The sequence below is a fragment of the Triturus cristatus genome, chromosome 10 (assembly GCF_964204655.1).
Source record: "Triturus cristatus chromosome 10, aTriCri1.1, whole genome shotgun sequence".
In the NCBI taxonomy this organism is placed as follows: Eukaryota; Metazoa; Chordata; class Amphibia; order Caudata; family Salamandridae; genus Triturus; species Triturus cristatus.
In genome coordinates, this window is record NC_140593.1 from 927,104,839 (window position 1) to 927,127,778 (window position 22,940).

The window sequence follows — 22,940 nt, forward strand, 5'->3', positions numbered from 1 at the left end:
GGTTCAAGCCTTGCACAGACTGTGATTGACAAATGTCCATCATAAAACTGCACATCTGCCTGTGGTGCTTGAGGTTGGACTACGTCAAGGCCTGCTGTTTCAGTGGAAAGCAGTTGTCATTTATGTTCTAACCCCGTCTGCAGAACTGTATTAACTTGAGACACCAATAAAAATGACTTAAAAAAAAAAAAGATAAAAATCACAAACGTCTCGCTCACAGCACGGCAATACCAAACAGAACGTACATCGGAGGATCAAGATACACAATTAAATCAAGACTCCAGATACCACAGTTGTCTTGTCTCAATGCCTGATCATCAAAGGTAATCCAGCTCAATTACAGCAAATAAGCAAGTGAAATGAATAACATTATTTTGACTAGACGCAGAAGAATGGCTCATAAAATGTTGGGCTTGAAAACAAATCATTTTAGTATTCCTTTCATCTGCATTGTTTAAATATCCATTCTTAATAAATAAATATACATAATCTGTTTCATCTGGTCTACATTGATGACATTTTGTATAGTATCTATTTTTACCAGCGGTGCTTGAAGAAAATAATCCAAAAAGCCATAATTTTGTTAGGTTTGTGCATTGATCCGTATCCAACCATAACATTATATTTTCACTCTAAAGAAGGCACCACATGAACAAAATTCAGTTCCCGTGCATAGAAATCACAGTTGTGCAGAGTCAATTACTTCTTTCAAATGGTGTAGTAACTCTTCTGGAGGAGGATAAAGTGATTTCATGTCTAGTTTTTTAAAGTCCTGGTTCGCCATCAATGCGTTTATCACCTCCACAATCCTTTGCAGGTCAAACACTGCATGTAAATGTCCAAGACTTGAGGAGTGCGACACAGATAAAATAACTGGAGAAGCTATCTTCTTCAAAGAATTTCCCACTGCTGGAACCCTGTTCTCTGCAATTGTCTTGAGGAAATAGTAGAATTCCTTGTAGTCTATCCCAGTGCAAGACTTCATGATGACCTACAACAAATGAAGGTGTGGGTTAAAATAAAGAACCTCTTTACAGCTTCAATATGTTCCCCTACCTTGCTACTTTCACCCTCTCCTTTTTTGCAGTCTCAACACAGACAGTTTCAGGTGTTTGTCAAGGCAGCACTACACACAATAATATGTAGAGTGGGCTTTTGCTTAACACGTTCTCATGAATGGACAGCTTTCTTGTTCCCTGCTGTTTAATGGATGGCTTGCCTCCATTTTCTTGTGTTTTTTAGCCCCCGGAAGCATTTCTTCTTTAGCCTCAGGTTTGACTGTATCCCTTTACTGATGAAGTCATTAATCCATTTTTTTTCCATTTCATTGCTCATTCAGCACTCAACAGGCGACCTGCTTCTTGGTCTATCTGTTTATGTGCTTATGCTCTTTCCCTTGTTCCCCAAAACTTTTGCACCCTGTTTCTCTCCTCCCACTCTCTCTCTAAGTGTCCAACATCAAGAACTGCTGCGGCTTAAGTAGCACCCTCTTTCTCTGCCCTCCACCTCTCTCTGGAGCACCCCTCCTTGAGCGTGTGTAAAAAATGCATTCTCTTCTTTCCTAGCCCCCTCTATTCCAAGCAGGTTACAGCTATTGGCTTTTCCAATACTGGATGCTTAAATATCCATGCTTTGGCGAAGCCAATACAGCAACCTGGCTATCATGAAAATGGAATTTGGTATACTTTCAAAATGGCCGCCACGTAGCTTGACACAATGTGACATGACACAATGTGGCAACCATCTTGAAAGTATAGAATTTTTTTTCGCACTTTAAAGATGGACTCCACATTGCGTCATGCAGCATGACATGACTCAACATGGCAGCCATTTGAAAGAATGATAACTCAATTTTCTATACTTCCAATTTGGCCATCACATTGTGCCACACCATGTTGCCTCATGCAACAAGTTGGCTATCTTGAAAGTATGAAAATAATTTATGAAGAAAGTGGTGGTGGGGTGTATGATGTGGTTAACTTGATTCCTAAAGTCAATTTTGGGTGAAAAAATAAGGACGTTTTCTCAACAGTACCAATAATTGAATTGGGATTTCTGCAGGCTCCTGTTTATTCCCCATTCCATTAAACATATATGTATAGTTCCTTCATTAACTACTAAAAAACGCTCGTTGTTCACTTTCATAGTTATGACAATTCTACAACTTGGGAAATGTTTAAGTTGCCTGTGGAAGCTTCACGATACAGGTGTGGCGAACAAATGTCTTCTTTCTGCCCCTGGAAGCAGCATCTACTACTAGAAAGGAAATCAAGATGAATTGATGCAGTAGTGCCAATGAGGATGGGCATAAAGCTGCTGCATCAACAAAGGGAAACAACACACACCAGCAATATCTGAATGCAAAGGATAAACAAGGGTAGAGAGTAAAACAGCTTTGGGAGAAGCCGGGGGGCATCTGGAACTTCATGCCATGGGGATGAGAAACATTAGAAATATATTGCAATGAGAACACACAAAAAACAACAGTGCAACAATTAAAACTACGAAATTGTCCAGAAATCATACACAAGGTATATAACTCCTTAGCAGTTTACAACTATCCAGAGATGAGTGCACAACAATTGCTATTGTGCAAAAGAGAAAAAATACATTTTTTACTCATCTCTTCAAAAGCCAATAGATTAGAAATTATTCATAGTAGAATACCAGCCTGGTGTGGGAAAAAAATATCTGCAGGGCAGAAAAAGGAAAAATATTGTTATATTCATTTTGATGCAGACCTGTCACTAGATGGCAATGTAATTAAAATGTTGTCTTAGGCACTATTATATAAAACTCCTGAAGCACATGCCCCTTTATTTTTATTTGCCTAACAGAGATGCCACACAATGTAGGTTCTCAACTTAAATACAGGAATGCTCTGTTGATCTGCACGATGAAAAGAAAACACTCACAAACTCCATTTGGTTTAAAATGTGCCTGTGCATGCTTTGTTGGATTCTCGCATATATAACTTCATTTGAACGCGATACACTGGCTAACAGTTCTTGCTCAGATCACGTTTAAAGCAGCTACCTTAGTACGCAAGACAATTTGCAGCACACGCTCACTCTGCTATTTCAAATATATCAGCCTTTATAAACCAGGGCACTTTAAGCAGTTAGAGGAAGTCCGCAAGTAGCCCTTCTCAGGACTCAGAGGATCAAGACAGTGGGATAGCTCATTTGTGCTGCAATCAGATAAGCAACTACAATAATCTTTTAGAAATTAGGGGAATTCAAATAATTATGTTCTTCAGGAGAAAAGAAAATGATAAGTTCATCTTTTATCATCCCTCTCTATTTTGCATGTTCATCTGGATTTGCTTGTGCTTTATTATTGCATGAGGATAATTAGCACCGGAAAGAGTCAAGCTTCATATATAGGGCTAGGCGTGCGGTCTGTCAGAAAAGGTGAGAAGCATCGCTCCCAAAGTAAAATATTGAAAGAAGCAAAGTTACCTTTGACTGTCTAATGGACAATAAGGGAAATATTACACACTGGCATATAAGCATGCTCAGCAGGATGTCACCAGTCAGGTGGTGATGTGGCCGCTTGCCACTGGACTGAGCTAAAACTAGTTGGGTTTGGAGTGTAGACTAGGCAATCTCTATTAAAAATGCAGGTCTCATAGATCATCTACACTAGATAATCCAATAGACCCATACTTTGTTAAAGGATTGCTTCATCAAGGACTAAGTAGTAAAAAACAAAGCATGACCTTAACTACCAAGCAACGTACCATCTCTAGAGGTCTCTGCCAAACAGAAAGCCAGAATACCACCAATCAACAAGTGCAAAACATTGAATAAAAAACAAGTATACCCGCATTAATAAATTACAACATAACATCCTGTTATACCTGCTGATCAGCCAGTGTGACTGGGGTGTGGAATGTAAGTGTGTGATGATGCTGTGGAATGTGGAGGTTTGAGAGAGTCAGTTGGAGAATGGGCAGAGCAGCAGGAAGGCTGCTACTGGTGGGGCTCTTCCTGATAACTTAATAAACATCATTCTTAATCAACACTGGACTCCTGGACATATGTTTAGTTACGACACATCTGCAACACAACCCCACAGAATTTCAATCACTTCTGCACTTTAAAAAACTTAAAAACACACTTTGTTATGTTGCATCTCACCCAAAATAATGGCCTCAGATCCGTGCAATTAGTGGCAAAAAAACTAGAACTACAAGAAATGGAGCATCGCACTTTGGCAGATATGATTATAGTTCAGACTTCCTGCAGCATCTGAAGGGCAAGTACAGCTTTCAAGGGCATGTGGTTTTTCAGAGGATGTCTCTTATTTGCATCGAACAACACAGAGCAGAATGGACTGATATTCATCTGGCGATTCCTAATGCCCTTGCCTGGGAAGAACAAAGGATGAACATGAAGATTTTACTAACTTCCTGGCCAGGTAAAACTCCCTGTATCGGTTTTATAAGGATTTTCCATCTGTGATTTACGTAGGTTCCTTAGTGGCAAGTCTCTCTTTGCAGAGATCAATCACTTCAGAAGATTAAGAAAGTTGCAAAGCAGATCCGGTAGATATAAGAGTTGAGGTTGCCATGAACCACTTCTTTTCCACAATGAACTTTGGAATGCCCTCCTACACCCATACCTCCAACATAGTTCAGTTTCTGCTTAGGGATTTCCAGACACTGGCTGAAACAATAAACACTGGGGACCACCATTCTTACCTCCTGAGTGCTACATAACCTGATGATTCCTTTTCACTTTCTGCACCTCACCAGCTGCAGAATCCTACTCAAGGTAGTCATCATCAGGCTCAACAATGGCAACATGTCAAGCGCTATAGATACGTTTCGGGATATCTGATTTTAAGCAAACAATATGCAGCTTAAACTTATCTTCATGTGGTCTAAACTGTATAGGGCTTGGCTCAACAACCTTATCAGGAAACCCACTGAGGCTCATTATCTGATGCGTCCTATAAAAGCTCCATCCTGTAGAGGATGTTCTTTTCTGTTAGGGGTTATTTTGCCTACTCTTGGACAGCATCAGTGAATTGCTGCCACAGCCTGACTGAAAAATCTCAAGTCAGATTCTCTCCTCACCCTCCCTCCCAAGGCAATACTTGCATCTAAGAGCCAACTGCTTTCTCTAATATTGGTGTGGAGATGCCATCCATTCTATCTTCCTCAGTGGGAAATCTTGAGCCACTAATCAACACATGTTGGGATGGCTTCCTCTCCAGCAACTGGTCGACGGGATATTCTATTGTCATATTGACCGGTCAAGCAACAAGCTTTTATTCATGGCGCTTTGCTCTTGCAGGACAACAATGTGACAGTTCGGGAACCAAAGGAGGAACTGAGATGTGGGCTCAATCCATCTTCTTCCTTTTTCAGAAACCATCCTGGGACTATCCTTTCTTGAACTCAAGGAAGTGAGTTACTTCATCATCTATCAGCCTTTCAAGACAGCATATTTAGACGCTACGATCTTGCTGGTTTATTTCTTGTGATTCTGCGCAGCAATGCATCTTCAGGATGCCTACTTTTCTATCCCCAAGAAGACTGCAGGCCCATAGATGTTCCACTGCACATGGGAAGTCCAACATTTTCGGTTTGCAATCCTGATGTTTGATCAGTTGTCCGACTTGTGTTGACCAGGAACTGGCTCTTTGATGAGACATACACAAGCAAGTTATAAAACATTAATCTTATTTGGATGAGTGGGCAACTGTGTGCCTTTTTCTCAAAGACAGAGGCAAAGATCAGACAAGTTTGCAGAGTCTTTCAGTCTCACAGCTTTTTAATTAACCTAGAAAAAAACGCTCTTTAAACCATCATATGTTGGACTTTATAGGGGCCTACATCTGCACACATATGGGGACAATGTATTGGCGAAAAGATATGTGTCTCAAACCTTCATCACCTGTCACTGTCCTTCTGGGAAAGAAGATGGCATAATCCACAAAATAGCTCCAGATCCAATGGTTATGGCAGTCTGCACCCATGTGGTCCAAGGGACGTGAATTCACTTTAGCCCATCTGTCCGCCACATCATGAGTCGTTAGCCTTTCTCCTTTGGCGATCATAACGCCTTTTCAAGCAACAATTAGACTGCTGTGGTATGGGAAATGGGTATTGTACTGGCAATCCAAAATGGAGGTAAGCATTTTCTCAGTAAAGATAACCAGCAGTGGTGAGAACTAACTAATTCTGACACACTGACTGAGTGGGCCGGACAGTCACTGTTAGGAGGATAGTAATAGAGAAGTTCTCAGACAATGGTTCAGTCTGACTGAGTTAATTTTTTCTTGGAGAACTTAATTATGGTAGGCCTACTATTGGGATTTGTAGTGCAGATATGACCCAGTGCAACAATTCATCGTGTACATACCTAGCCATGATGCATCAAGCTCAGCATTATTTATCTTCAATTAATGGCTGCGAGTGCTACGCCATATTCCAACTTATTGAGTGCAGCGAAATGCCTCACATTAGGACAGATTTCAGAGTGTGTTCTGTTTTTCCCACTTTGGGACAAGGAACTGCTGAACACTGGCACCTATTTCTTAACACCATTTGTAGTCTTGTTAATGTATATAAATTGTATTAAAGTGAATGTGTCCGCACTAGGCGATTTAATTACGAGCTGTTATTTACTGTACATTACAAGGAGTAAGTTAGCTGCAGGAATTGTATTTATTGAGATTCCATGCAGTATCAGTGATGGGATTTCACGGTACTCAGTACTAGGACTAGGTATTCTCATCTCTCTTCCAAATTCCGGCAGGTTCTTTGCCCATTGTGTCTCCTGATTCTACTTATAGCCCTTGGTAAGCCACTGGTGGGTAGAATCATACTCAGTTTTATACCTTGAGATGAGGAAACCTTTAAAACTAAACTCCTCATAGGTACCAACTTCACCTACACCACACTGCCAATGTGCCTATCATCCTGTGGGAAGGCTGTGAAAAAAGTATTCCTGCCACCAACATTCCACAACCAGGGGCCAGCTATCTCTGCTACACTACAAATATACATACAGTAATGAGCTGAAGATGTTAACAACTGGCTTTTGGGCAATTAGGTAGCTACTGTAAATAAACAAGCATTTGCAATGCAATAGCTCTCGTAATATGAGAGAGTTTGAGCTATTGGCATTGTAAATGACAATGCCTTTTATTTACGTGCTTTGAAAACCTGCAAGTAGTGCTTAAACATGTACTTTGCACTTATAGTCCTTGCTTATGAGAAGCAAGGCTGGCAGTAACTGTGCCTCTTTTACCGGCAGCCTTGCTTCTCATAATCAAGGACTATAAGTACAAAGTGCGTGTTTAATCACTACTTGCAGGTTTTCTAAATACATAAATAAAAGGCACTGTCATTTACAATGCCAATAGCTCAAACTGTTGCAAATGTGAGACCAATTGCATTGCAAATGCTTGTTAAATATGTGCCTGCTCTTGCATCTCAGTCTAAGTGACAAACTCCAATAATATTTATATTTGGCACGCTATTGCGTCACAATGTAAGTGATATTAACCAATTATCTTCATACCTCACCATGCTTTAGAATTAGATACACTACTTAATTTGTGCTGGTGGTTGAGGGGTGGTGGGCATGCTCTTTTTTCTAGAGATTGGGACCTAATTATCATGGCTAGAGTTTGAACCAGAGTAAGATAGACCATAGTAAGAGAGAGCAAAAGACTGAGAAGGGAGAACGTGGGAGAAAGAGAAAGGAGGAATGAAAAAGTGCAAGGGTGAGACAAAGAGACAGAAGGTTAATGGTGTGGCCGAAAAAAGCATGGGATGGACTCAAGACTATACAAGCAAACTTTCTATTTCAAATCCTGGCATTTCGCAACACTGGTATACTCTCTACAAATACCTATCCATACATACACAGGACAGACCTATTAAAAAGAACACTTCAGAAAGACTACCCTCATGGGGACAGAGCATAGGGCGGCATTCTACAAGAGATAATTATAGTTAGGGGCTATAAAGAGACTTCCCAAAAAGAGAGAGGACATAGAATAGGCATTTACCGAGAGATCACTGCAACTGCGGGGAAGATGTGGCGTAACTGCAAGAGTTGCCTACCTTGGAGCTGGGGAACCAGGTTCGAGTTTCGGCGTCGGCTCAACATCCTGTGATTCTGGGCAAATCACTTAATCTCCCCGTGCCTAACAAAAAAGAATGTGTCCTTGTGTAATGTAACTGGTGCTCCTGTAAAGCGCTCCAATACCTTGGGGTCTAGTTTGCGTTATATAAAACCACAACTTTTTTCAAAAATGTTTTTAAAAATTGGACCACACTGTGAGGGACAGCACTGCAAAGAGAGCACCTAGAGGAGACAGCACAAATAAGATAAAATACCATCACAAACAATTTGCTGTAAAGAGACTGGGCCAAGAGAATAAGACCCCTACCAAGAGTCCGTCGCGACGAGGATGCTCTAATGAGGATGATGTATTAGGGAAAGAGTGTAGTGTAGGGGTCTACAAAGAGATCGTTTCAAAGAAAGCAACGCAAAGAGACCATCCTTTGAGAGACAGAGCATAGGATAAGCCTCTTATACTTCTGCAAAGAGACTATCCTGCGATGGAGATCCCTATGAACAAAGTGACCACTCCCAGCGGAAGAGATCGCAGACGTGTGAGCAAATAGGAGACCTCTACAAAGAAACTAATGCAAAAATACTGCTCCAAAGACTGCTTCCTAGCAGGGATAAGAATGCAAAGAGACAGTCCTTAGGAGGACAGATCATAAGGTAGACCGCTATCAAGAGACCACTGTCAAGAGATCAACCTCAGATGGCGATGTTGCAGGAGAGACATCTGCAAAGACAGTGGCGCTGATGCAAAGATATTGTCCTGAGTGAGTAGACCGCAGTCAGGTGACCGCTGTGAGGTGTAGTGAGCACAGGACAGGACTATGTAGAGTGACCATCGCTAAGAGATCACAACAAGACAACTCTGCAAGGAGACATCTGCATGGACACCCCTATAAAGATACCAGTGTTAGGTGAAGAGAGCACAGTAGAGAGGGGAAGAAAGAATGGAGCAGGGAGAGAGATGTAGGGGTGGAGATGGGGACAGGGAAGTGTCGGAGACAAGATAAGAAGACACAATGCCAGAAAGGATGGGGAGAAGGGAAAGTAAGGGAGAGAAAGAAGGAAAAGGAGGAAAATAAGGAAAATAAGGAAAAGGAGAAAGCAGCGAAGAAGGATTGTGAGGGAGTTACATCAGTACAAGAAACAAGAGGTGGTGAGGGTAAAATGGAATGAGACGGGATGGGAGCAGAAGAAGGAAGAGGAGACACGGTGTGAAGATGTTAGAGAGACAGAAAAGAGACACCAATGAGAAGAAGGGGAGAAGGGAGGGATAGAAGCTGGAAGAATAGCGCCTGGGGATGGGTAATTTATGTTGGAAGAAAAGAAATGAGTGATGGAGAGGTGGAGAAGAGAGTATGAGGGGCTTAGATAAACAAACAGGAGAGGAGGGTAGGAGGGGAAACTGGGGTAAGGAACAGCCGACGGAGGAGAAACAACCATCAGGGGTAGAGGAAGGGAGAGAGATGAAAGTGACTGCAGAGGAAATAGAGGGATGAAAGTGCGACAAGGTAGCCGGGGAGCAGCGCCGCCAGGCAAAAGGGATTAGGGGAGATGCGCTCCAGTGATGGAGGGAGCACAGACAGCTGTGAATGTCAGAGCCGTGGATACGGGCCCGGTATCTCCGCCGCCATCAGACGCTATCAAAGGTCCAGGTGTCCTTCTAGTCGAGCCAGGCGCTTAGAGACCCGTGACGGGGCGGAGAGAGGGAGGGGGAGTGAAGGGAATTGACGGCCACAGAGAGACAGAGGCTGACAGAAGCAAAGATACCAGGCAGGGCCCCACACTAAAAGAACTAAGAGACAGAGGTAGGCGGAGACAGGAAGGCTGTAACAGAGGAAGACAGTCAGAGAGTGACAAATATGCAGAAACAGAGGCAAAGATAGACAGAGCGGCAATAGATGATTTGCAGAGAGATGGCGACAGACAGAGGCAAATAAAGAGCCAGACAAAGGCCGAAAGAGATATGCAGAGTCAGACAAATGCAACAGAGACAGAAACTAACAAACATCCATAGAAAGACCCCCAACAGCAATAGACAGTCGCAGGAACAGAGGCCGACAGAGATAAGCAGAGAGGGATACAGAAGCATAGACAGAGACAGGAAGTAACAGATTCGCATATACAGAGTTGACAGAGACCGGCAGGGGCACGGAGGCAGAATTAGAAGGAGGTAGACAACAAGCCGACTTCGAGACTGCTGACGCCATGCAGGGTCCCCTGGAGCTTCCGAGATGATTTGGAGCCGACGGGGGGAGGGAGGGACGGAAAGTTAAAGCACGCCATGCGCACGCTGTGTTGAAACGCCGCGTGCACATCTCCTGCCCTGTCTGACGCGTGCACATCTCCTGATGATCTGGAGCCGACGGGGGGAGGGAGGGAAAGTGAAAGCGCGCCATGCGCGTGCTGTGTTGAAACGCCAGCCCTACACGGGGACAGGGGATGTGCACGCGTACGCGTGCACATCTCCTGTCTCCCTTCCGCCCAAAAAGCGACGACAATAGATCTCGCCATGGCGAGCAGCGCATATGCTGCGTCGCTAGGCGAGAGCTAAAAAGACATGCATAATATACCCACAAACTTTGCAGGTTCTAGAAATAACACTGCTGCTTCCTAAAAAAACATTTATACTAACTTAAAGCTTAAGTATTGTAAAAAAGTGTTGCTGTTGTATGCAAATATTGTACAGCGCTCATATTAACTAACTGGTTTGGTCTAAGCTCAACAAATAAAATGAAAAATACAATTTCATACCTGACAGTGCAGCTGCCAGTCAACCATTGTCTCTTTCCATTCACTTATCTCCTGTTGGACAGCTTCCAACTCTCCTTGGAGGAAATGCCACATGATGGACACATTGCAGCCATTCACCCAGTTATGATTAATGGATATGGTGTCTTCCTGAAGAGACAATACAATCTGTCAGTTACTGTTTTCAGCAAAACTACATGTCTTTAAATATATTACTACTGAGATGTGCATTACTTGACATGAGTGAGCATAAGAAACCAAACTGCAGGAAAAGTTAACAGCATAAATTGTCACTTTTACTTTCTACAGATTATTAAAAATATAGGAGCTACTAGATATAATGAAACAATTTTCTGTACATCCGAGCACAGAGCAAATCATCTTGTAACAACTAATTTCTGTTAATCTCTTGCTAGTTATAAGCAGATGTCATAAGCAATACAACGCATAACTGGCCCTTATGTGGGAATATCTAGTGCATTCTAGAATACATACACTGTTTTAGAGTTACTTGTGATCCTTCCTAATTTAAGCTCCACTGTTCACAGAGCTACACCGTGAGCACTATAAAGCAAATATAGAACATACCATCTTTTGGGTGGTCCCCGCCTATTTGTGTTCTATTTTTTAACTCTGTACACTTTATCCCTGCTAAGCAGTAGTAAAGCATATGTGTTCCCCCTTCAAACATGCCAGAATTGAGGTAACCCTAATTGGCATGTTTAACTTATCTATAAGGCCATATTATATTGTACAGAAATATGCACATTGCATGGATTGTTAACTGTCACTTGTGGACTGCAGCACTGATTGTGCCATCCACTACAGTGACAGAGAAAATATGGCCTCAGGTCTACCCTGTGTAGCCTGACTGCAGCAACCTAATTTTTTTATCACTATAAGCAACTGTTGCCAACAAGTAGACCCACAAGGACTACAGTTGTATCGAGAGATTACTACGATGTTTTCTATGTCAGGTGGAATATCAAAGATATTGAAGAAGACGCCTCACTCACATAATAGGGACATGCTTCATCATAGGCGTTTTCTCCACACCCAGATAAGATGATACTATCTGGGCGGACTCAACCAAAGATGTAATGGGAGTACTTATATAAGTTGGTAACTGGTTAAGCAGGGAACCAGATTTTTCTATATAAAATAAAAATACCTACAAGTATACCCCTACTTGATCCTTTATTCTGGGGTACTTGTGGTACCATTAAAAACCGTGTGTTGGGGTTCTTTTGAACATAATTTTATTCAAATATACCCTCATATAAGTGCCAACATGTTTCGGCCCACGTTGATAGCCCTATCGGGAATGGGGCCTTCGTCAGGGCGTTGTATTTCTGTTCTTTAATTTAAGGTCCCTGCCTTGTCTTTACGCATCTACTTCATGCATACCAATCGTGAGGCCTAATGCGCTCACCTGCACTTCTTGTACTCGAACTCCAGTAGATTTTCTACTGGTAGATGCTTGCTAGCATCACTTAGGAATCGTGTGTCAAGGTGGCGTCCTGTAGTCACACGTTCGTCAAGGATCCGCCACCGCTTTTTTGCCTATTAGACACAACGCCTACCGTCGTGCAGCAACCTAATACCTGCTGTACAGACCTGTCAAAATATCCAGGGGTGGCTCCTCCACTAAGGACGAGGACCATCGCTCCACTGCTCTCGGAGCAGGAAAAATAAAATGATAATAATGTCGTTATTTTATTTTTAGTAGATTTGGGGCTCGGTTAGGGCGGGGCGGGGCTGGTGGCACAAGGGGAGTAGTGGTTTGCACACTCCAAGTGTGCATGATAGTTTGGCTGGCCGGCCCAAGACAGACATGAGCACCTTGCATGTTCCCTATCAGGCTGCAATGCACAGCCTGGTGGGAAACATGCAAAGGCTCCCTGTCCCCGTCTGAGCACCGAACCATGGCACTCAGCCCAATCACAACGCTGCATTGACAGAACGTGACCGTAAAGAGGTGTGAAAACTACAGTGCAGGATAAATGGCCTGGGTGTGGGGAAGTGTTTTTCATCCCCGGCAGGAAGAGTGGACCGAGGAATTTCATTAGCTTGTATAGGGGCCTGCTCTTTCACATGAAAATGTAAGATGAGACCTGGAGAAGGTAACCCTTTCATCCCCTCAGGCAGGCTACCACCAACCCCATCAGAAGGGAGCTACACCCAGACCAATTTGGAGTGACCACAAAAGAGGGGACTGCTCATTTTAAAAACCAGGCAGAAAAGATCTACACTAGAGAGTGAAATTTTAGAGTACAGTGTACTACGGCACTGTTTACAGCGGTGCAAACATGAACTGCTACAAAAAATAGTGAGGTTGCCCCAGGGAACTTTTACTCCATTGGTCAGGGAGGAGGCCAGAGTCACCCGCACCTACAAGCTAGTGCCAACCATAAATGGGGTCCGTCCTCAGACCACTTTCTGGGCCTGCGGGATTTCAGAAGAGGACTGATCCTGATTGACAGTGACCTGAGAGGAGTAAAGAAGGACTGGGTCTGCTCCCTCCTCAACCAAGAACAAAACATCAGTTGCCTGACCTCCTACGTAGCTATAGGGACGCAACAAGCTGCAATAGACATTTTTCGGGAAGTGACCACTTGACCGGGGGACGGAGCTTGCCTGACTCCAAGATGGTAGCGAACCAAGGGAGCTCCGAAGGGCGTCACCAATATCCAACATAATCGTGGTGCACATCGCAACTATAGCTCCCCTACACAGGCTGGGAGAAGTGGGGACAGCCACAGCAAGCCAAGGAATCTGAAGTTCCAGAGTTTTGAGCGCACGGTCAGCCAAGATCGACAGAGGCCTACGGAGCACCACGTTTGGGCCCAGAAACAACACGCCGGCCCAGAAACAACACGCAGCACTCACGCAGCTGGAGGAGTGGGCGCGCGATTAGGAAAGCGCCGGCAGGCCAGAGCGGTGACTGACCCTGGGGTGGGGGACTGTGCGGCGACCAGAAGCCCATTCGCCAGGGAAAGCGGCAAAGAATAACTGAGGCCGAGTGGAGGAAACGTGAGGCCCGCTTCTGCAAGGCCGTGCACACACCACGTCGCGGTGCTGACTCTGGGCACCAGGTCCGAAGGGGGGAGCCGCCGCAGTTGCGACTGCCAAGCACCGTCCCGGGTTTTGCCCGCAAACACCGAAATCAAGAGGACACAGCGGGAGACACACCAGCACCCTGGGGCATGTGAACACAGTTGCACCTGCTACCTAGGAGGTCACAAGCACGGTCGGACCCGAGACACCAACCCCTGAGTGTGGGGGGCGAAAGGCGAGCACCGCTGCACTGTCTGGGCAAGATCTTCCAAATGCACAGCTGATGCCTGGTGTGAGTGATTAAGTCGCCGGGAAGCTACCAGGGACACCATACTCTGTTGAGGCTGGAGCGGAGAACCCACAAGACACTACTGAGGGTAACGCAAATACGGGGGTGAAGCACAGCATGCACACAGCCGCTGGGATCCTTTAGGCCGCATTAGGGTGAATGCACTCCTTTGTTGCGGCGCGGCCTATGCGGATCCCAAAGTATACCCCCTTGCTGGACTGCACTTTGTGGCGCACCTGAAACTTAGCGCACACATACTCACCAGCCGCAGCAGCCCCTTCGTGTGTCACTGGTGCAGCTACATAGTAGTTTACACACGGTTAAATCACCCCGCACTGACACCCTCTTCATGGTACAGCGCCTCGAGCTGCCTGGGAGCATCGATGACCCACAAGTCACTTGGAGCCTGAGCACTCCTGTAAAAATACAGGTATTGAATCTCACAGCACTCACAAGTGACAAGTCTTGGGGAGTGAGCAGTCATCACTTTGCTACTACAAGATAGGCAAAACTGAAAAAATTCAATCTAAGCTGCAATTTGACCTACGCAAAACTCTCAGATCACGAGAGCCAACCCCATCTGATCCCCAGGCAACATCAGATTAACAGGAGGCATTAGCCGATACAGATGTTAACAAATCCTGCACACCATGCAGCAAAGTCTATAAAAAATAGAGAGAAAGATTGATGCACTGTCGTTCCACATGGACAGAATGTCTGAGCGCCTTGACAAACATGGCGACAGGTTGGACACAGCGGAACAAAGAATATCGTATGTGGAGAACATGTGAAAGCAGAAATGGAGGCGCACAAATCGAACAAAATCCTCCAAGCGCTCCAATCAAAAGCTGAAGATTTCGAAGCGCGGTCAAGGCAAAATAACATCCAAATTCTGGGTGGAGCAGAGTCTTCGAATATTGGAAGCATGGAACAGTATGTATAGAAACTACTGATAGATCTTCTTGGCAGAAACTCTCTTTCTGGCATATTTGTTGTGGAACGCACCCACCGCACTCTGGCGCCCCGTCTAGTCCTTGGGAGGCCCCAAGACCCATAATAGCGAGGATGTTAAATTACAGGGACTGAGACGCTGTCCTGAGGAAGGCACGAGAAATGGGGATGCTGCGACAAGAAGGCACAGCAATATCTCTAATTCCGGACTTTACCCTACAAGTCGAAGATGCAAGACGCCGGTTCATACCTGCCAAAAAAAGATTCAGAGAAATGAACCTAGAGTATGGTATGCAATACCCAGCCAAGTTGAGGATCAGAATGGATGGTAAGGTGCACTTCTTCACTGACCCTAATGCAGTCATGCATTTCCTAAAGGAAAATGAGCAAGTAACGAGATGTCTTGGGTCACCGAGCAGGCCTCATCTGGGTGAAGACACTACACTGGACACTGAAGATGACTGAAGAGGCTGAGGGAGGTTGTAAGCAGATCCACAACCAGGAGTCCTTCATCATGACGGGTCGGTGTGACCCGCAGGGGTAGAGGACCTCTAGTCGCACAGGAACTGTCAAGTAAGACTGCAACACTGATAAGTAACATACCCTCTATATGTTAGTTTGCATGAAAGTTATCATAATGGACTTAAGGGGGATGTTAACCGGGGAGAATGCTCTCAAGGTACTTGCTCTTTATAAAATGTTCTCAAATGTATCAGTGGTAAGCAGAAGAGAGGGGAGGGGAGGGGGAAAGTCGTCTGGTAATAGCTTCTGTGCAAATGTTATGGCAACAAAATGGTGGCGTAAAGGCCTAGGAGTGACAGTGACGGCTGCACCCAAGTGTACCACACTATTCAGTATGTTTCATTATGGGTTATTAAGATGGGAAGTAATTGAGGAAGGGAGGAGGGGATCATTACAGCTATGGATGTTGGGGTTGCCCATAGCGTGGGTGAGATGTTGCTGGATAATTGCATAGTTTTGTTCATGAAGGGGAAAAAGAAGCATCATAATCGCACAAGGCACTACATCAATATAGTGAGACAATCTCTCCAATCGACACGCAAACCCAATGGCACATGACGGTACTAAGGCACAATCCTTGCAGCTAGTGACCTGGAATGTTAGGGGTCTAAATGACAGCAGAAAAGTCAGGAAAATAGTGGCATACTTAAAGAGACACAAGGTAGACGTCACGGTCTTACAGGAGACACACCTCAAATCAGATAGCAGCTCAGCAGTGCAGCGTAAAATGCAGGGCCAGTGCTACACAGCGGACTACACATCTCATGCAAGAGGGGTATTACTATGGGTAGACAGGCGGGCTGGGATAACTATGACGGGGTTTTCAAGCACCCAAATAGCAGATATATAGAAGCATACTGCAGCAAGGGAGACCTAAAACTTTTATTGGTGGGTATTTACGGGCCGAATCATGATGACCCCCACTTCTATAACTCGCTAGAAGCGAAACTGACGCATTGGGCTGGGATTCCACAGGTGCGGAGATGAGATTTCAATTGCATCCTCAATCCGGATATAGATTGGTCCAAGGGGCCAGCCAGGCGCCCAGATGCAGCAGTGTTAGCCATAATAAGCCATAATGCATAATGGGGGCCTTCTAGACATATGGAGACACAGATCCACTAAAGAGGACGGCTACAATATTGGCCCACCAAAATGGGCTTGTTACCCCAACCTGTATGTCAAGTTCGTAACCTGGGTATTATCACTGATGAACATCTGTCAATGAAGCAACAGCTTACTAAGGTGGCCGCGACATGCTTTACCATTCTGAGATGGCTGAGAAAAATGTTGTGGATGTTACCCCTCTCTGTTCAACGTCCTGTGGTTCAAGCTCTAATTACGTCTAGACTGGACTACAGTAACATTTTACATTTAGGCTCCAATAAAACTACAATATGTAGGTTGCAGGTGGTGCGAAATGCAGCTGCCAGACTGCGGCGTAAGGTACCCAGGATGGTGTCAGCCACCAAATCTCTTCGCAAATTACACTGGCTAAAAGTAGAGAACCGTGTTAATTTTAAGGCCCTGAGCTTTATGTTTAAAATTAAATCCAGAACAGCCCCCAATATTTGCAATTGTTAATCCAGTTGTACACTTCTTCTCGTCTTTTGCGTTCTGCTGGACAGTCTAAATTTGTTATCCCTGGAATCAAACTGACCAGGATGGGTGGTAGGTCCTTCTCTTTCTTGGGCCCCACCCTGTGGAAATCTCTTCCTATTTCTAGACGGGAAGAAACTGTCTTTAGTAGTTTCCGTAGACAAGTGAAGACGTGGTTGTTCAATCAGTAATTCTGTCCTACTTTCTTTTTTCTCTCACTCCTACCTACCTGCCGGCGCCGGGAAACCCCTAGGGTAGCTGCGCGCCTTATAAATTTAAATTAAATAACATAACATACACACACTACTCCTCAGCATATGATACGCACACTCAAATTGACTACTGGTTATTGTCGAGGGGATTGGGTGTGAAAGTGATAGCCTGCACCCAACTTCCCAGAACATACTCCTATCATTCCCCAATCTAGCTAACACTCGAATACAGAGCGCCTAGGGTCCCTTCATTCATTCATCTGGCGATTCCCGCCATATTCACTACTAGATGCTGTCTTGAAAGCAGAACTAACGTGAGCCATATAAGAATTTTTTGCAAACAACTTAGGCTAAGTCAAAACATTTGCCATTGTGTGGGAAGCCTTTAAGGTGTACATTAGGGGAGTAGGGATTTCTTTGCACGCAGGAGTCCTCCATTCTATACGAAGCAGGTTAGCGACCCTAGAAAAGGACATTGGCAACATAGAAAGTTACCTATTGGTAGGCGAGGGACTCCATACCGCTGCTGAACTTAAGCAAAAATTTGCGAAATTCCAAGAAACAGCGAATGACCAAATCAAGCACATGGGAAAATATGCAACCGCTCGCTATTATGGGGAGCGGGAGAGACCAGGGGCTACACTGGCGGGGATACTGGGACCTCAGAGGGATTCAGACAAAGTGTCAGAAATGATGGAATACGAAGGGCGCACCTTGCATACTCCAGAACAAAATCGCAGAACATTTCAGATCCTACTATGCGACTCTGTACACCTCACAAATACCGACAGACTATGATACACTAGCCGAATACCTGTCATACATTAAAATGCCGTGGTTGGCAACATAGGGAACACCTGATGGCTCCTTTGCAGGCGGCTGGAATCAGAGTTGGGTTGCAAAGCATGGCTGCAGGTAAAGCTCCAGGAGCAGATGGATTGATGGTGGCTTTCTATAAAGTATTTCAGGGGCACAGCGCTATATGAGGAAATGGCAGAAGAAAGTGTAATGCCCCCCCCCATACAGGAGGCAGTGGTCATAAAGTTGCTGAACCCCCTTCACTGCTCCTCGTACAGGCGACTGTCCTTGTTGAATGTGGATGCTAAGATCTATGCGAAAATTATAGCAAACAGGCTGGCACCATTGCTGTTAGGTATTATTCGCCCGGAACAAGCGGGATTTGTTCCTGACCGGAACCTAACGCAAAACTTGAGAACACTATTTGGCCTAGTGCAGAGATTGTATCCAGAGGTTAGGGCTGCCGCAGTGTTCCTGGACGCCGAGAAGGCGTTTGATTCTGTGTAGTGGGGGTTCATGTTAGCAGTCCTACGCAAAATTGGGGTGGGAGAAGTCTTCCTACGTCTGATCTCGGTTTTATATACATCGCCCGAGTAAGAATTGGGAACATAGTCTCCAACACTTTTAGCATCACACAGGGCACAAGGAAGGATGTCCACTGTCTCCGTTACTGTGTGCAATTGTAGCCGAGCCGTTGGCTTGCACAATTCGTGAATACAATGGACACAGGGGTTCGGGATTTCCAGGGTATACTCTGAACATCTCTGCGTATGCAGATGATACCTTGCTGTACATTCGTAATCCGGGCGTAAACCTCTCCCCTATACTGCGAGAGGTAGTCCAGTTTGGCGGGCACTCAGGGATGCGCATTAACTAGGACAAGTCGGTCATATTTTCTCCCACTCCCGTCACCACATCGCCAGTCCTGGAACTCCCTTTACGCTGGACCACAGACTCAGTAAGATACTTGGGCATCAGAGTCCACACAGACCGAGCCGTGGTCATATGTGAAAACTATGAAAAGGCTGCGCAAAAATTGATGGACGATGTGGACAGGTAGATTAGGCTAGCACTGTCCCTGAAGGGACGAGTGGCCCTAATGAAAATGGTTGATGTGACAATATTTATAATTTTATTCCAAAATATACAGATTTCACTGCCGCGCACACTATTTAAGCAGTTACAAACACAACTCATCAGAATAGCACGGGAAGGGAAGCAACCCCGAATACAGTGTGACTCACTCACATTGCCTTACGATCTAGGCGGATAAGGTGCCCCTGACCTAGAGAAATATTACAGAGCAGCACAGAGCACATTTGGCACTATTGGGTACACGGCCTGCATGACACGCCTTATTTATATTTAGAGAAAAATGCAGCCGACCGCTTACATTACCTCAGATACTCTTCCAGTTGCCATCTAGACAACAGCAGGTTTTTGACTCGTTAGCCACTATGACACAGGTGTGGCAATTGCTGTTGCATATGCAGGTGGGGCCTTAATGTGCTCGCCAGAGGTTTCACTGCGCTGGTGTTTATGGTTCCCTTTGGGTCAGGATGGAGGGGTGCAGCAAGCCCAACGTACGTTAGGGAACCGACCAGATGGGGGACTTCTTTAAAGATGGGTTGTTATGCAGCTGGAAAACACTTCAAAGGAAGGAGCCACAATCATCAGGAATGTCCAGGTACCACTTCTTTAGGGCCAGACACACTTGGCAAGCCCTCCTGGGGGAAGGTATGATAGAACCACAGGCCATGGGCTCCCTAACCACACTCATTAAAGCAAACACGCCCTCCAAGTTGATGACTAGGTTTTACGTAGTAAGCAGGAAATCTGTCGGGCGGGAGTATTGAAAGCCAGACTAGACTGGCAGAGGGATCTGGGTACCCCATTGAGCTACAAATAATGGCAATACTGCTGTGCCCACACAAAAACTGTCTCTTTGAACGGGAGGCATACACTTATCCATTATACATTCTTACACAAAGCCTACTACACACCGGAAAGGCAGTACAGATATGGGTTGAGAGTGAATTCAAGGTGCGAGAGATGTGTGAGTGAGGAAGAAGGTTATTGGCACCTGGCCTGACAGTGCCCTGGGATACAGTTATTCTGGCGAGCAGTATTTCAAGAGCTCGGAACCATTATAAGCGCTGACTTGGAGCCAGACCCTAAGCTGGCATTGTTGGGATGGGATTTAGGTTTGGAAAAGACTGCACGCCCCTTAATAGCTACTGGCCTCCTCCTGGCCAAGCGACGAGTGGCTATGAGATGGGCTGGGGGCCCATTGCAGACAGTAAAAGATTGGCACACAGATATGATTTACCGCAACACACAAGCAGATTCATACAATGAATTACGCCGCCACAACCAGTAGACCAAAGAGCTATTGGGGTCCCTATCAGACATACCTTCTCAGTAAAGAAACAATGGCAGAATCCAACAACATTAAAGGTAAAAATAGTGATGAAGTATAGGGGACTGTGAGAACTGGTTGATTTCGAGCAGGAGGTGCGAGGTATGTCCCAGTGTAACAGGTATGCAGCATGTTGACGCGGGAATGGAACAGGTTAAGGTGGGACTGTTGTCAGCCAATTTAAATGCAATAGTGTCCTTCATTAGACACCATAATGTAAATGCAATTGTCCCAGATGGGAATCAATTTCCTCTGTTGTCTTGCTAGATAATATATTGAAAGATGTATCATGTATTGTAATGCCTGGTCACAATGTAACTGTCTTTATTTTCTTTGTTCAATAATCTTAATAAAAAAAAATTAAAAAGTGACCACTTAACCAGTACCAACTGGACCTGGACTAGACCTTGCCGTTGGCATTTGCTGGAGTGAGTCCTGGTCCCTAAGTGCTGTCGTGAGGTCCTGAGACCCTTAACAGTGACAGAGAGGAGCTGTTCCAGAAACCCTGAATAGTTGGAAACTATAAAACTTTGGACTTCTAAGACTGTCAGAGCCTTCATGGGGACCTCGAAGCCAAAGGTGTCTGGTTTTGATGCACCTTCCTTGCGTACATCTTCAGGTTTGCGCCTCTGGTGGATTTTGAGCTCCATAAAAAGAAGCCCGAAAGAAAAATTGTTGACTGGGATGAACCCACTTGGGGTATACAACCTGTGCTCCATAAGCAGGGCCTGAAATTGCGCCTAGGTCCTGGTCTACAACTTCCATTGGCTATCACTGGAGTTAGTGATTTTTGGAGCTAGTTTCAATTTAAACTCTAAAAATTCACATCTCTGGTTTCCCCTTATTGGATTTTTGTCATTTTAGTGTCATTTTATGCAATTTTGCTGTATATTTCTGTTGTTTGACGTTATTAAGGTTTTGGTTCAGAATAAATACTTTACACATTATCTAACATTACTCCTATCTGCTTTGTTCTATAGCTACCAGGGGTTGGGCTCAGGTTATTTTAGAGATCTTGAAGTTCACCCTGACAAGTTAGTGTCATTGTTTCATGAGATGGGCAACTGCCCACCCGAACTAATAATCCACTTCCTTACAGTCTCAATCATCATACTTGATCGTTTTAGGAGACCACAAAGGTGGAACATGAAAATTATCTGCACAAAAAATGTGGTGGAGAATGATGAGGCCACACTTGGAGTACCTAGTCCACTACTAGAGAATTCACCACCGAACAAAACAGTGACAAGGTGCAAAGAGTTCAGAAGAAAATCAATGTATAAAAAACTGTCATCAGGACAAATGCACTATCGGGGGCTCTATCTTACTGATATACATTGTCAGGGGTACATAATGCATCCGCCGCAAGCTGATCTGAAGATTGGGCCACCAGCACACCTCCCCATAAACAGCTAATGCCGTCGGATTACCTGGCCCTCCTTCTCTCTGTTCGTGAAGGAGCAGACAAGCCGCAGCAGAGTGCAGAGCTACGCGGTACTCGACCAACGCTTTACATTCCTTCCCTGCCTAGAGACCAATCCAGTGAAAGCCAGTTCGATAGTTTGGAACGACTGAGGGGACAGGTGTAGTGGAGGTCCCGAGCGGCAGCACTAATGAGGGAGGCACTTATGAGCTTCCAAAAGGTCAAATGAAAGAAATGCCAGCCTGAAGTCTCAAGGAGGGCACTGGGGCATGGATGGGTAGCAGCATTGAAGATGGGGGCTAGAGGGACTGCTTGTGGACATGAACTGCAGCAACTTTAGGGGTGTTACTGGGCCTAGCCCTGGACTTAACAGCACCACTTTTCACTAAGCGCTGCAACCAGTATACTTTCCCAGATTTCCAGGCCACAGCTCCTCTTTCAGCGTTCAGGCACTTGCTGATTGTTGGGCCTGTGGAAAACCATCTATAAGCACAGCATTACCAACGCCCTCAACAGGCCACCCTCATATGTATTCGACACAGGTACACAGCACAGCGACCATCACATGCACATTTCAGAATTCCATAAGGTCAGAACTATTCCATTCGACTACCGATATCAAATTATCACACCGTTCCTGTGGCCTACTACTGTCGTCCAAGTACTACATAAACAGTTATGGACAGATAGCTGGAGGTGTTTGGGTAAGGCACCATACTTTAAGAGGACTCTTCATCGTTTTAGGGCCTAGAGAGGCAAAATTATGGTGTTGGCCCCCTCCTCACTTTTACCATCTCCATTTTTATTAATTTTTACTTCCCAC

The 22,940-nt window shown here is 44.9% G+C and overlaps 1 protein-coding gene across 1 annotated transcript in view; it reads right to left on the reverse strand.

The window, feature by feature from the left end:
- Positions 1 to 293: 293 nt before the first annotated feature.
- Positions 294 to 22,940, reverse strand: part of JMJD4 (jumonji domain containing 4) — a 60,849-nt gene continuing 38,202 nt past the window's right edge. The window contains exons 5-6 of the mRNA XM_085628759.1: positions 10,851 to 10,997; positions 294 to 991 (exon numbers count right to left, since the gene is read on the reverse strand). Coding sequence (XP_085484885.1) covers positions 680 to 991; positions 10,851 to 10,997 — 459 coding nt within the window. The 3' untranslated portion in view covers positions 294 to 679. The remainder of the gene's footprint in view (positions 992 to 10,850; positions 10,998 to 22,940) is intronic.